Here is a 14,988-nt window from a genome sequence, read left to right on the forward strand (position 1 = left end):
AGTGGACATAAGACTGAAGGGAATATACTTGTACTACTCAGTAATGCAAACTACCAGACACTTTTAATGCTACTAGCAAAATCCGTATTTCAAAGCAAATAATATATATACTTCATACAATTATCCTACTCTAATCATCCATCAAGGAAAACATTCTCAGGACCTTGAATTGATACCCCTTTATTAGCTTTAATTTTTTAAAGTTCATTTGGTAAAAAATAAACATTCCACTAGTTCCAACAAGACATCTCCCTCTAGTCTGCCTGCTTCCAAATCGCTGAGGTTTTCACTGTGTTAATAGCAGAAAATAACCAAACACAATGTACCTAATGTACCTCTGGCTTCATATACCATCCTGCAAAACACAGCAACACAGAATTCACGGATGGCAGTGCTTACATATTCAAATGATTAGAGAAATCCAAATATACATTGGTTGATTTAATATGATTACATGATTATGTCCTTCAATATGATTAATTTCATTTCATTAATAGCAGAATTTCAGTGGCCCTTTCAAGTCCACTATGATGGGAATTCAGGAGTCTGAAGTTTATATTTGCTATTTCAGCATTTTCACCCACTTTTAGTAGTTTCCATCTGAGCGGCGCTTTTATCTTCAGATAGGTTTATTTATTTCTCCATTCTTTTGTGCCATGCCTTATGCCACTATCACATCATCACGAGTTCCTCCCTTGGTGGTAAAGCCTTTGCCAATGTCTGGGCTTTTATTGCAGAATCTGTACCTCCTGCCCAGGTAGCCAGATTCTTACACTGTCCTTCTCTGCAGCTCACAGAATAACCTGCTCTTCCCTGATACATGAAGGACATTACCCTCCCCCCCCCCACACACACACACAGGGCCGATTCACGCACACGCATACAAGGCCAGGACAAGCGCATTTCCGACTCCAGAAGCTCCTTGGCCTAGTTGCTGTCATGAACGCTACTCAGATGCTGCACTGATGGGTCATCCTCACTGACCAGGGTCCCTTCCTCATAGAGCACATGTTCACTTGGTTTGGTGGGGGAGGGGGGGTAATCTCATCTACTCATGCCTTCAACTGCCACCCTGGAATGGGCCACTCCCAAACCTAATCACAGTCTAGATTCTCTTTCTGGACCTTACCTGTAGCTAGATATCATCCCAATTCTGGCCCAAGGCACCATAAAAGCAACAGACTGGAACCACCTTTCTTTGACCATCATCTCTCTTAACTCCTGTCTACCCAGACCCCTGACAATTTTGAATGACTGACTGTTAGTCTCTCCGGGTCTTTTACCTTGCATTCAGCTCCTTCCCACCACTTGCCCACATCCACCCCCGATTTGGGCCTCAACGTCCTTTGCTAGGTCATATCTACTCCTGCCCCCACCCTCCAGAAACCACTTTCCTAGGCCCGAAAAATGACTCCTGCTCTGGACTTTGCCTGCTCACCAGGAAAATTGGTTTTCTATCTGATTTCATGTCAGATCCCAAAGAGGAAATGAGGTCTTGTCATGCTCACTTCCACTCTCTCTGAGCCTGCTTATTTCCTGTTCACTCCTGACATTTTCTCACTAAATCCAAGCTCATAGCAAGAGATCTGTTTTTGGAATGATACTTTGGTTCCCAGGCCTGGGAGTAACAGCCCGTGTTTACTGAATGCTCACCATGTAGCAGGAACCATTCTAAATATCTCATGAGTGTGATCTCACTGAATCTATACCTTGAGGTAACCAGTATGATGACCAGTATCTCACTGAACTCACACTGTGAGGTTTACCAGTACACATGAAAGAATATCCAGTCTCAAAAGGTCTTAAACAAAAAGGAAATTTATTATCTAAATTAGAGGTCCTAAGGTACGGCTGGCCCCAGGCATGAACAATGAAGACATCTGGGCAGATATAGGTAAGAATGAGAACACTGAAGCCTCAACTCCTCCTGACAGTTCCTGTCTGGTAGAGGCAGCCTGCACAAACTCCCCAGCCAAGATTCCCAGATTTAACATTTCAGTAACTAAAGTCATCTGGGGTAATTGCCTCACAAAGGTATGCAGATTCTCCTCAGCCACCTCTGAGCCCTCCAGGCCCACAGAGATCTCTGCATAGCCCAGATGGCAGCACAAGGTCTGGTTCAGGAGACAGCCAGGTATCTTGTCAATTTCTGTTAAGCAGGAATCTGGGGCACATGGATTGGTGGGATTCTAATGGTGTCTGCCCAAGGAGGATGAAATGTTAAAACCAGGCTCTGTTTATTATGGGCGTATTTACTCAGGATCTAGGATTTGTTTGCTCAAGCACCTGAGAGGGGAATTAAAACAACGTGGTATGCTGTTAATTGAAGCCTGAACTCAACAGAACTCCACAGGCTATAAAGTTGAAGGGGCAGAACTTCCCTGGAAGTGTGGAAGAAGGAACCCAAAGGCTCAAACAGACAGGAATATTGTATGTGTCCTGATTTATGCCTATTGACCCAGTCTAATTATTAATAGTGCCCCTTTCACTCTCAAAAGTCTCCCAGCTTGGGATGGCGGGCCACCTGCTCAGCCACCCCTTGCCCACACCACTTTGGAGGCCCCAGAGGACACTCCCCGCACCAGGGCGTTAAGCAATGCCTTGCTGAGGGGAGTACCAGATTCCCGGTAAAACCCTGCAGTAGCTGTCCTCCGTAGCCCAGACAAGACAGTGGGGAACACTGGGATTGAACCAGGTTCCCCGATCTCAGTGGGAATCAGGGCGAGAGTGGCAGAGGCCAAGGACAGCACTTAACCATTAAAAGACACTTTTTTTTGTAGTGCTTGATATTTATTGAAAAGAACGCAAATGCTTTTTTCCAGGTAGTATTGAGGAGCTACGCTGAGTACCTGCTTTTGTTTGTTTTGTTTTTAGTATTTTTGTCCAAATGCACACATCCGTGGGATTGCTTCAGTTCTGAAAGAAAATTGACAGCTGTGCAAAACTAGTGCATGGGAGAAAAGAAACGGCAACAATTTGGCTGCCAGGCACACCAGGGCCCTGCAGCAATCTGGTGGGGCAGGAGAGGGCTTCTGGGAGTAAGGGAACTAACCAGGTTGAAAGATTAGCCCCTTCGGGGGGGGGGGTTGGTGAGCAGTTCCAATCAATGTCCAGGAGGCGTAGCCGACTAAGGCATCTTCTAGGTTGGTCCTTATCTCCAAAGGCTTGCTTGGTCTGTCGCTGGAACGTGATGGACGGTGGTCAGGTGGCAGCGTAGGTCTCTGGGCAGAAGTAGGCCTGACAGGCGGCAGGGCTGTGCGTAGTCGGACCAGTTTCTAACGGGGCCCCATAACTGGGGCTCAGGACACAGTTCAAATGAGCAGGGGAGAGTCCCGGGGCTGGCCAGAGTCGGAGGCGGCGCACTTCAGAGAGCGGCCCCAGCCCCAGCAGCAGGTAACTGGAGCACTATTCCCGGAACAAAGACAAGCACTACGGGGGAGATGAGGGAGAGAACCGGCGGGACCGGTAAGGAAGACGATCCGGGGGCGAGGGGAGCGCGGCGGCTCCGGGCTGGGCGAGGCGAGGCGAGGCAGGACTGGGGGTGGGGGGTGGGGGGAGGGTGGCGAGGAGGAGAGGGGCGGCGTGCAGGGCCCTCCCCCCTAGGCCCGAGGGTCTCCAGGCCTAGTAATCGTCTTCTTCATCTTCGTCGTCGTCTTCTTCGTCGTCATCCCAGCCAAAACACTGTTTCATCTCATCAAGGAATGCCCGGTAGTCACCTAGGATGGGGCTATCCATCTCAATGTAGGGCACCACCCACTCCTCGGCTTCCCCGGTGAGCAGGCTGATTAGGAATGCCACCTTCATGGCGTCGTTGCAGAATCGGTTCTCGTTGACGAGCATGTAAGAAGCCGTCTGCACGATAAACTCGGGGAGCCGGGAGCTCTCGCCGTTAAACGTTTCGGGGAAGGGCACCGGGCAGCTCGGCGGACGTACCTGGCGCAGTAGGGTGGCCCTCTCGCACACCAGCAGCCGCAGCTGTTCCATGAGCTGGCTGTTCTCGATGCTCAAGGCTCGGTGCCGCATCAGGAGAGCGTGCAGCAGCAGCACCAGCTCGTCCACCATGACGAACAGCTTGCAAGGGCAGGGCTGGGCTCAGCTGGGTCCGGCTCGGCTGAGGTGCGCACGGAGGCCCCGCAGGAAGTGCGTGTCGGCGGCGGAGGCGCGCGGTGGCTAAGGTTCAGAGGCGGTGCGCGTAGGGGTCCCGGCGGCTGCGCAAGCCCCGCCCACACAACCCGCTCTGACGGCCGGCGTGCCGGCGCGGCCCGGTTGGAGGAGGCGGGAGCCGGGGAGAGAAGGGGCGTGGCCAAAGATACCGGCGGAGCGCCGTAGGGGTGTGGCCAGGGTGAAGTGGGCTGAGACGTGGCCAAAGCAGGGCGTGGCCAGGGGAGGGGCGGGGAGGGTCGCAGGCTGCTGGTCCTTAGTTCTCCAGGCTGGCGGATAAAGGCAGTGGACAGCGACCCAGCCCTGGATGTGGGCCAGGACTTAGCCAGACCCAGGGAGCGCTAAGACTCATCTCTCATAGAGGGTCAACCTGCTCAATTTTGAAGGATTAACCACCCTTCAACTCAGCCAACTCATACAATTCAGTGTTTCTTGGTGGGTCTGTGGCCACCAGATTCCATCTGCGTGGAATTATTTAAATCTTCCTCACCCAGAGAACTATTGGCAGCGGTGCGTGCACCACGGGAGTCACATACTTTCAGTTAGGAAAGACCGTTAGGGATCCTTTTATGACAAACCAATCTTTAAACTGGGATTTTTCTTTAGTTGGAAAATAATATTGTGTACCTCTCTCCTTTTAAAAATTATTGTTCTAAATAGCAAAGTGTAAAAAGCTCTGCAAAATCAGCATCCAATCACCATTTGCAGGAGTCTACCTATCTTTGACTCTATTTCACGTCCTAACATTGAGGTCCCTTGGCCACTCGGTATTATTCTTTGCTTAACAGTGAAGACTTATTGTATTTTTTAAATGGTTTTGTTTTTCCACTTTGAATGTGATTATTCAGTTGTTGAGAAATGAGTTGGGGCAAGGACCTTAGGGCTCTGCTTTTAAAATATATATATCCCCAACTGAATCACTTCTTGTTACTTCTACCGCTCACATCCTGATCCCAGCCCTCCTTTCTCACCCAGGCTGCTGCAACTAATCACTCAGCTTCCACTCTTCTCTTCCTTTAGTATACATATTCTCCAGAGTAGGCACAGGAATCCTTTAGAACAAAAGTTAGATCTCTTCACTCCCCTGCTCAAAACCCTCCAAAAGTTTTCCCCTCTCACACAAAATAAAAACCAGTCTTGGTGATGACCTGCAAGGCCATGTCTCACCTCCTATGCCTCAACTCAGTCCCGCCTCTGCTCTCATCTCATTGTCCTCCTTGCTGAGTCTCACGAACATCAAGTAGCTCTGGCCTCAGGATCTTTGCACTTTCTATCCTTTCTGCCTTGCAAGGCTCTCTCCCCATTTAACTGCCTGACTCCTTCTCCCACTATTTTCAGAGAAGACTTTCCTAACCACTTCATCTCTCAGAGCACCCTGCTCTCTGCCCGTAATCTCTAAACCCTTACTTTGCTCCATTTCTCTGCATAGTATTTTTATACCAGCAGCCATCATATCACATAGCATTTTGTTTATTGTTCTCCCTCCACTTTAGAATGTAAGTCCATGTGGATAGAGGCCTTGCTTTGTTGGTTGCTCTGTCCTAATGCAAGAAAAAGTGCCTGGCCCAGTGCAGGAACTCCATAAATGTTTGGTGGATGAAAGAATCTCAGGGTGCAGATGTTAAGATAAAAATTAGAAGTGGTATCTATACAGTGTTTAGAAATACTCTTCAAATTATCCAGTATGTCCTGTCTCTGATCATGAATCAGTTTCCATTGTGAAATCATGACTGACATAATAAAAAAGGCAAAATAAATTTTTAACCCTACTCAGTCCTTTTACAATAGAATTCAATGTGCATCCATGGAAGTGAGAAGCTGAGAAAGAGGAGAGAAACAAGGCCAAGGTCCAAGGAGGGAGAGGAGGAGGATCACAAGGCTGAGAGGATCCTCCTTGCTGATTCGCACACATCAAGTAGCCCTGGCCTCAGAGTCTTTGCGCTTTCTTTCCTTTCTGCTTTGAAGGCAGGGAAAAGAGCAGGTAAGAGGCAGTGAGCCCTTGGACTCTCCTGGATATGAGCACCCCAACTGGATAAGAAGACCCTTAAGACCAAGCAGGGACCCCCCCCCCCAGCACTGATTCATCCTTTCATCTTCAGCCACTTAAAGTATCTACTCCGTGTTCCCTAAATGTCCAGTGGATGGACTGAAGGATGGGAAATATCAGAGGTAGGTTCCTGGCCATCCTGCACATTCACAGCTCAGGGCAGAAGGTGGACCTGCCTGGGGCAACAGGGAGTGTCCACCTCCACCATGTCTAGACCCTAATACAGGAAGAGATGTGGGGGCTCTACTCCCAGGAACACACATCTGTGGCAGGCACTGGATCTGGCGATTGACACAGGCTGCCTCGCTGAGCCTTGCACAAGGACCACACCCGGGTATGAGCACTCTGGGAGTTCAGGATCCAGGAGTTAAAGACTTGCCTAAACCCAGGAGAGCAATATGTTGGTGGTATGGTAGCATGGTTTCAGCTCTTCTGATTCTGATGCCCGGGGGCTTCTACTGAAAATTATTATGCCCTGGCCTTCTGTGAGTCAAGAAGGTCTGATGGAGTCCTAGAGAGGCTTAGACCCATGCTGTGCTTGTCCTCTTCTATGACCCCAGGACAGAGGGAGTCAGGGCAGAAACCATAGGAAGCAACCACTGGTATTACTTCTGAGGGGGCTCTGAGTTCCTAGAAAACAAGAAATGACCCGTCCAGAACTGGCCACAGAGCTGAGCAGTGCCTTTGTGAGGGGCTTCCCAATGTGGAGGGAGGAAGAAGAGACAGGCAGCTGATCAGCGACTCAAGGGGGAAGTAGCTGGGAAGAGGTGAGGAGTATCACTAGATAAATTACATAGGGTTGTGATGTTCATCTTACCAGCATCCAGTGCCCGTGAGGCACTCCCACCCATGTCAAGGCCTGCCAGCCTTCCCTTGTCCCTTTACCCTGCTTAGGGCTCATGTCGCCTTCCTTATTCCCTTTGCTCCTCTCAAGTGACCTTTTAATGAGCCTTTATACCTATGTGAAGATGCTGGCGGCAGAGATAAGTACTTAGACTCCGAAACTATCAGAGCAGCTCTGGCTCAGAATGTCCCGAGGGTGTTTCGCCCCCACTCTTTGCTATGAGCTTGGGCCCAAAGCCAAGGGACTGATCCCTGGTGTCTATCACTTCTACCACCTTCTGAGCTCCAGCCCCTGCCCTGGTATACACCTAGCAGCCAGACTGTAAAGTTCCCTTGAAATAAACATGAAAGCGGCCCTTGCTTTTTCTTTTTCCAAAGGAATGTGTACAGACTGGGTAATCTATCCTGGCCCTTGAATACGCAGCCAGGAGCAGAAAGCAGCTTTGAAGGGGATATTTGTGAGAGGTCAAATGGATGCCACTGAAATCTGGGCCTCTGTCCAAAGACCCTTCCCCTCCTTCTTCTTACCCAGGTCCACCTGGAGCTATGTTGTACCCTGGCCCATGGAAACCTCTGGCCTAAAGAGAGGAGGGAAAAGGTGCAGCTTGCCTCCTCCTGTCTTCACCCTCTCCACCTTACCAAAGTGCCCTGAAACACTTTTACATGTTTAAGTACTGAATTAATATATTCTTGTGGTTTAAAAAACTTAAATAATACTGGTGTGTTAAAATAAATAGGAAACATTTCCAATACCTTTCCTTCTCCCTACAAAATCTCACTTAACAGGATTGTTGAAAATCCAAAATTTGGTGTCTCCTTCCATTGTATGTATGCATTTGCACGTGTGTGTGTGTGTGTGTGTAGTGGTATTTACAGAATTCTAATACACATAGTTCTGCTAAAAATATATATGTCAAACCTCCTTACATGTCAGGAGACACAGGGAGGATGCACAGAGCTGTCTTCCTAATAATTGCATAATACTCCACCTGAATTTTTCAGGTCCACTCTTGCCTCAGAACTAAAGAGACCCAGCTTTCGTCAGTTTCTCAGATGATGCAGGAATACACTCACAGCCCCAAAGGTACAGAACTGGGAAATCAGAGCTCTGTAACTGCACTATGATTTGTATGAATGAATGTCTTATTATTAAGTAATTGGTATTCTTCATATATGTCTTTATACTCCTGTGATACAGAATTTATTGCCTGCAGTATATTGCACTGGATTTTTGTTCTCATTTTTTCTCATTCCTAGTTATTTTAATATAATTAGTCATGTGGAACATACAAGAGCTTATACAGTTGGTTTGTTTCTGCATTTTAATATATTTTAGAAAGTATCTGGCATCATAGAAAATTTGTTGTTTTAAATATTAAGAGTGTGGCTGGGCATAATTCCTATTTACTTGTCTTATGTGTAGAATAGACCTCTCTTTCAAATTGGCTAGTTACCTGGACTTAGACTAATTTTTTATGAGGCAGAATAGGTGTGGTGAATTGAAGATAACCATAAATTCTTTGCCACTTAGCCTATGAAAAGGTAGAAGCAACGTCCTCTGCACCTTTAATCTGGGCTGGCCCTGTGAATTGATTTGACAAATAAAGTATTATAGAAGTAATTTTTGTTGTTGTTGTTGTTTCTCAGTTCCATTTTAATTCCGTCTGTGACCATGCCCGATTTTTCTTTTTTTTTCCTTTTAAACATTTTTTATTGAGTTATAGTCACTTTACAATGTTGTGTCAAACTCCAGTGTAGAGCACAATTCTTCAGTTATACATGCACACACAAAACTATGATAGAAGTAATTTATAATTTATGAGGCAAGGCCTTAAAGACCTGAAGAGTCTGCTCTTGCTACATGGAATGTTCCCTACTGGGACTGAGCCACCATATAAGAAAGAAGTCTAACTACCCTGAGACCACCAGTGAGGACCATGCTGTGAGAAGCTCCAGCCAGCCACACAGACAAAAAGAGGTCACATGGAAATGCAGGAAAGCAGCAAACAGACATGAGAGCGAAGCTCCCCCTTGGACACTGCAGCCCAGCGGAGCCACCACCCGACAGCAGCTGAGTGAATGACTCCAGCTGACCGCAAAGAGAGCCAGGAAACCATCATGAATTCCGAAACTACATGAACTCCAAGTTGACAGAAACATGAGCAAATTAAATGGCAGTTGCTTTAAGCCACAAAGTTTGGGGATGGTTTGTTTCATGGCAGTAGAGAGCAGAAACATGGAGAAACTCAGGGTATGCTGCGGATAAAAGCATGAGCTCCGTGTCAAAGAACTATTATTATGTTATGAATCTACAGTCCTGTCCTATTTTCTTAGTTCTGGATTTGTCTGTTTGGTATCCATTAATCACAGGGTCAAATTAACCGCCCAACTTGTTTACGTCTCCTCTGCGATCCAGAGCCCATACCCTGAAGCCATCTCCTTTGCCTAACTCTCACACACCAAGTCAGCATCTCCCCTGCCCTAAACCAACCCAGGGTCAGGTACCAGACAACCAGGGTCAGCCTCTACTCCCCAAGGCTCACCGTAATTATTTAAACTAGCTAGCCCTAAATTGTCTACCCAGCCCTGTCTAGTCTTTGCCCCGCAAAACCAAAATAAAAGCTCTGGCCTAGGTCTACCCCTTTACTCCTTTCTGCAGCCTGACTAAAACCCGGTGCTTACCCATGTGTCCCTTCTTGGCATATCACAGCCCCTCCTCTTGGGAAATGTAGTCATTTTTTTTTTCAATGGCATTGGCCTCTCCATGTCGTCTTTCAGTCACCTCCGTAAATTAAAGTTCTGTGGGAACAACTGAAAGAAATCCAAAGTAATTGCCTCCTGTGGGGAACTCGTGAGGAGAGTGCACATCTGTGTCACGGTGTGAGCATCTGTATCCAAGTGGACAAGTACACATACCGCTGCACTGTCACCCATGATGCTACTTGTAGTGAGAACTGGCAGTGTCACAGGATGACAGACATAGAATCAAAACTGAGCATCTTTTCTCCAAGGAATGTATATGGCTAAGTAAAAGCAGTGAAGCACATTTCAGGGAAGCATTAGGGAAAGAGAAGAATTTTTGAAATTTGGGTTCAAATCCTCATACTCTTGCTTAGTAACTGTGTGGCTTGAGCAAGTCACTTAATTCTTCTGAGTCTTGGCCTCCTTTTCAATAAATATGTATAATAATAGGATCTAAATCATAAGGCTGCAGTGAAGATCAAATGATAAAATACAAATTATTCGGCAAAATACAAAGTGCTGTACACAGACTGCATATTATTTTTCACTGGAGAATTGTGATTTACTAGTGTTGCAGTGATTCTATTACCTGCATTTTAAATTTAATGTATAGTTAGTTCTCTTCTCTTATTTTATCCTAGTATCTGTAAATTTAACTATGATGTTTAAATTTTTTAAAAATGTTTACTTTTGAGTAAGAAATAGTTGGAGGAATAAAATAAGATTTCATCTTGGTTGGTCTTGCTTTCTGTCAGTTCAAAGCATGCTGCTCTCATAATGATGAGAAATAAGGTTTTTTGCCTTTTTTTTTTAATGGAGAACTGGTATCCATTATAACATTCTGAAGGCCAGCATGTAACATTTTCCATTTCCCCATCAATCCTGAGAGAATCCATGCTACATCTGTGATGTGGATACATGATGCTCTCTCAGAGGAAAGAGGCAATTATATTTCCAGAACTTTCTTTCATCACTGTGCCATGATGGCAGTCATCCTGGGAGAAGCCAGCAGCCCCAGGGGCATCAGGAAACAGGGTTTCTCTCAGCCCTCGGAGCATCTCTGGTCATCTTTCAGCTGAGTCCCAGCATTCTCTCTTCCCAGGTTCCCTAGGAATTCCTGCTGCCTCCTTCAGGTCCCTTGGCTCCTCCTTATTCTCTCAGTGACTGTTTCTCTCAAGATAGGAAATGGGCTCTTTGAGTAAAAAGTTCTCTGTCCCTAGGTAAGAACAGGCATGTGATGTATAAGAGTAATCACGGCATCTTTCTCACCTCCCAGGTGTTGAGAATATGTGAAATGGCTGGAATACTCATTCACTGCTGGTAGGAATGTAAAATGGTGCAGCCACTCTAGAGAGCTGATTGTAATGCCTTATGTAGTTAAACTATATCAACTCTATGACCCAGTGATTATGCTCTTAAAATAAAAGCATATATGCACTAACGTTTTCTATGACAATGTTTATAAAGCATTGGAAACAGCCCAAATACAGAAGAATGGATCAAGCATCCACCAGAAGAATGGATAAAACAAATCATGGCACATCTCTATAACGAATACCACTCAGCAAGTTACTAATACACACAACACAAAAATGAATCCCCAAAGTATCATTTTGAGTGAAACAAGCCAGCCATACCTGCATGGTTCATCTTATATGGAATCCAAAAACAGGCACAACTATTCCACGGTGATAGAAATCAAAACAAAGGTTGCTTGGGGCTGGATGTGCAAGGGGGACTGATTGCAAAGAGACACAGGGGACATTTTGCGGGTAATAAAAGGGTTCTACATCTTAACTGTGGTGGTGGTTACATGGTTCTGTACAACTGTTAAAGCTCACCCAACTAAACACTTAAGATCTATGCCTTCTAATTTATATAAATATACTTAAATTTTAAAAAAGACTGTGGAGTATTATCCTCAAAGGCCTTAACAAAAGAAAAGCTGACACAAAATTCTAAATGTAACAAATCTGACATTCAGTAACAAAGGCACAGGCTGTTTTTAGCACTTGGGAAAAACTAATGAAACATCACCCATGACTCATTATGGGAGATCCTGCTAATGTTCAAATTTCAGCTATATCTCTCAGGGCCCATGCAGGTAAACAGAAGGCACTCTCTTTCTGTAAAATATGTATATGCACAAACTTCAGTTACCATGTGTTGTGGGCTGAATCGTGTTCTCACCCCAAAATTCATTTCAAGTCCTAACCCCCAACATGTCAGTTTGTGACCTTATATGGAGATAGGGAATTTACAGAGCTTATTAAGCAAAAATGAGCTCATTAGGGTGGGCCTTAATCCAATATGAGTGGTATTCTTATAAGAAGAGGGAATTTGGTCACAGACATAATACGGAGGGAAGATGATGTAAAGACACATGGAAGCGGCAGCCATCTACCAGGCAAGGAGAGAGGCCCAGAACACATCTTTCCCGCATGGCTCTCCGAAAGAACCAACTCTGCAGACACCTGGATCTTAGACTTCTAGCCTCCAGAACTATGAGAAAATAAATTTCTGTCATTTAAGCTACAAATCTGTGGTACTTTGCAGTGGCAGCCCTAGCAGACTAATACACTGCGGTTTAATTAACACCACTGCCCAAAATATGGCTCAAATGTCAGTGTAACAAAGGAAGATGTAGCAAGGAAACAAACAAAAAAAAAAACAAATCAAATATGAAATGGGAAAGTGGTCGTAATGGAAAGGATGAAAATGTCACAGAGGAAGTGACATGTTCAAAAACCCTCACATTTAAGGAACTCTTAGAGAAATTTCACAGTATTGAAAATGCAAAGGAGCTGATTCAGACTTAGAAAGGAGTATGATAATTCGCCAGCGTATAGAAATTTGTTTCATATTATAAGTTATATTACTTAGATGCTGGAAAGCTGTAGTGATTTTCAAGAATCTTGAAGAAGCTCCCAGTACTTCTCTCTGTCTGCTACTACAAAGCAGATGTCTCTCAAGGGCTGACTAGGAACCTCCTGTGAATCTGACATCTGCCTATGCATCTGGCTGCAACTGCTGGCGGAGTGTAACAGACTGATCTGTTCCACCTTCTAAATCTCATGCAAGTGCCTCTCAATGGCAAACTTTAAGCCAGAATCATTTAGGAAAAGGGATGCTGGGAAACTGTTCTCTGCCTTCTCTTCTGTAACAATAATTTTAAAAAACCGTTAAAACAGTTTGATGGTTGTAAGTAGGGAGAATAATGGCCACCCAGAGATATCCAATCCCTGGAACCTGTGAATATGTTACCTTACACATGAAAAAGAACTTTGCAGATAAAATTAAGGTTACCTTAAATAGGGAGATTATTCTGGGTTATGTTTGTGAGCCCAGCATAATCATACGAGCCCTTATTAGCAGGGGAAGAAGGAGACAGAGGAGTAAATCAGAGAGATGAAAAAGAGATTCAAAGCACGAGAAGGTACTCCACACCACCATCGCTGGCTTTGAAGATGGAGGAAGGGAGCCAGGAGTCTAAGAATGCATAGAGCCTCTACACTCTGTCAGCCAACAAGGAAACAGGAACCTCAGTCTTACAACTGCAACAACTTGGATGTACAAGGAAGCAATTCTTACTTACAGCCTCCAGAAAGGAGTGCAGCTTTGCTGACTCACTGATTTTTGCTAAATGAGAAACTTGTCAGACTTTGGACCCACAGAACTGTAAGATAATAAATTTATGCTGTTCAAGCCACTGAGTTTGTGGTAATTCGTTACAGCAGCAATAGGAAACTAACATGTGGTCATGCTGCATTCGTAACAGGCACCCAGAAAAACTCATTAGGTGAGTGAAAAATCTGGCAAAAAGTCAAACAGACAGTATTGAATCCATTGAAATATAAGGCTGAAAGTAAAACAAATGAGATTATAATTACAGATAAAAAATACAAATTCCATAAACCCTGATAATCTAGAAATTAGGTGATTAAGGAAAAGAAAGACTAGAGTTAAATGGCTACTGTTATTTATACAGTGAGTTCATCTTTCACAACTGAGGTCAAACCATATCATTCTAATTTGATAAAGTACTATGTATAGTCAGATATTTTAAAAGATAACAATAAACACCGTCACACTAAGAAGCCAAGTATGCTCATGCAGTGAGCCATGATCTACTGCTTTGCCTTACTGACACACGTATTAAGAGTCAGGCTATATTACAGCCCCCCTGGTGCCTGCCTGACTTTCAGCTTCGGTTTCTCTAACTTCTGGAAGAGCTATGTTCAGCTTCCTGATGAAAGACATTGGCTTCTCTTGCAGTTCATCTGCATCATCAAAGAGATGGCAGGAGACTGACGTGGGTATTCGTTTATCCTTGCAGATTCCGGTTTGTCCTTTCTCCCCTCCATCTTACATACATCTTTACTTCCTAACTGCCTGCCTTGCTATCTTCAGGACAAACACAAACTCAGAAGCAACAGAGGTATAGAGACCCCTATACCAGTTCCCACAATAGCACACAATCAAATAATTCCTATACTAAGCACTTCATGCTACACCACGTGTTGTGGTTCTGATGCTGTTGCCATACCGGTCTGGTGCCACCATTCTTAGTGCCATCGTAATATCTCTGACGTCCATCTGCCTGGAAAATCGGATTGCCCACTTTGCTTGCCCACATTGCCAAAATACACAGCAATTCTCTCAGACAGATCTTCTAGCTTTCATCTTACGACAATCGTCTCTCAGAGTGACAGGTCATGCCCCAGCTGCTCCCTTAAACCACATCTTGCCACTCCCAGTCTCCTCCATAAGAAAGCAGTATGAGAATATTCGTTATTTTACTGACTTCAACGTGCATTATCGGGGATCATTTTTTGTACTCCAGTTTTTCTCTCCTCTGTCTTATAAGATCTCCCAAACTGTGAACTTTTTCATTTGAAAAGAAAAAATTTTATATCAATCGATTTTCATTAAAAGATAGTAGACAATGCTCTGAGTCAGAGTAGAGGTGAGGGAGGATATTAATGTCCACAATTAATTACAGATTTTCACACCAGTGAAAACCTGGTATTTCTCTGCTAGTTTTGGATAGATTTATTTTGGCAGCCTGGTAGTGACTCTTAGAAATAATCAACACAGGCCTTAGACATGGAAGGAAGTAAAGATAACACTCTGGGCTTTAAGCTAATCTGTGAGACATGGTTTCCCTTTTCATTTAAGATCTACTATTTTGCTTG

The 14,988-nt window shown here is 44.8% G+C and overlaps 1 protein-coding gene across 1 annotated transcript; it reads right to left on the minus strand.

The window, feature by feature from the left end:
- Positions 1-2,768: 2,768 nt before the first annotated feature.
- On the minus strand, positions 2,769-4,249 carry LDOC1 (LDOC1 regulator of NFKB signaling). Its single transcript, XM_032475052.1, has one exon. It carries the CDS (start codon positions 4,060-4,062, stop codon positions 3,622-3,624), a length of 441 nt encoding a protein of 146 aa, XP_032330943.1. The 5' UTR covers positions 4,063-4,249; the 3' UTR covers positions 2,769-3,621.
- Between the last annotated feature and the right edge of the window lie 10,739 nt (positions 4,250-14,988).

This window comes from Camelus ferus, chromosome X (assembly GCF_009834535.1).
Source record: "Camelus ferus isolate YT-003-E chromosome X, BCGSAC_Cfer_1.0, whole genome shotgun sequence".
In the NCBI taxonomy this organism is placed as follows: Eukaryota; Metazoa; Chordata; class Mammalia; order Artiodactyla; family Camelidae; genus Camelus; species Camelus ferus.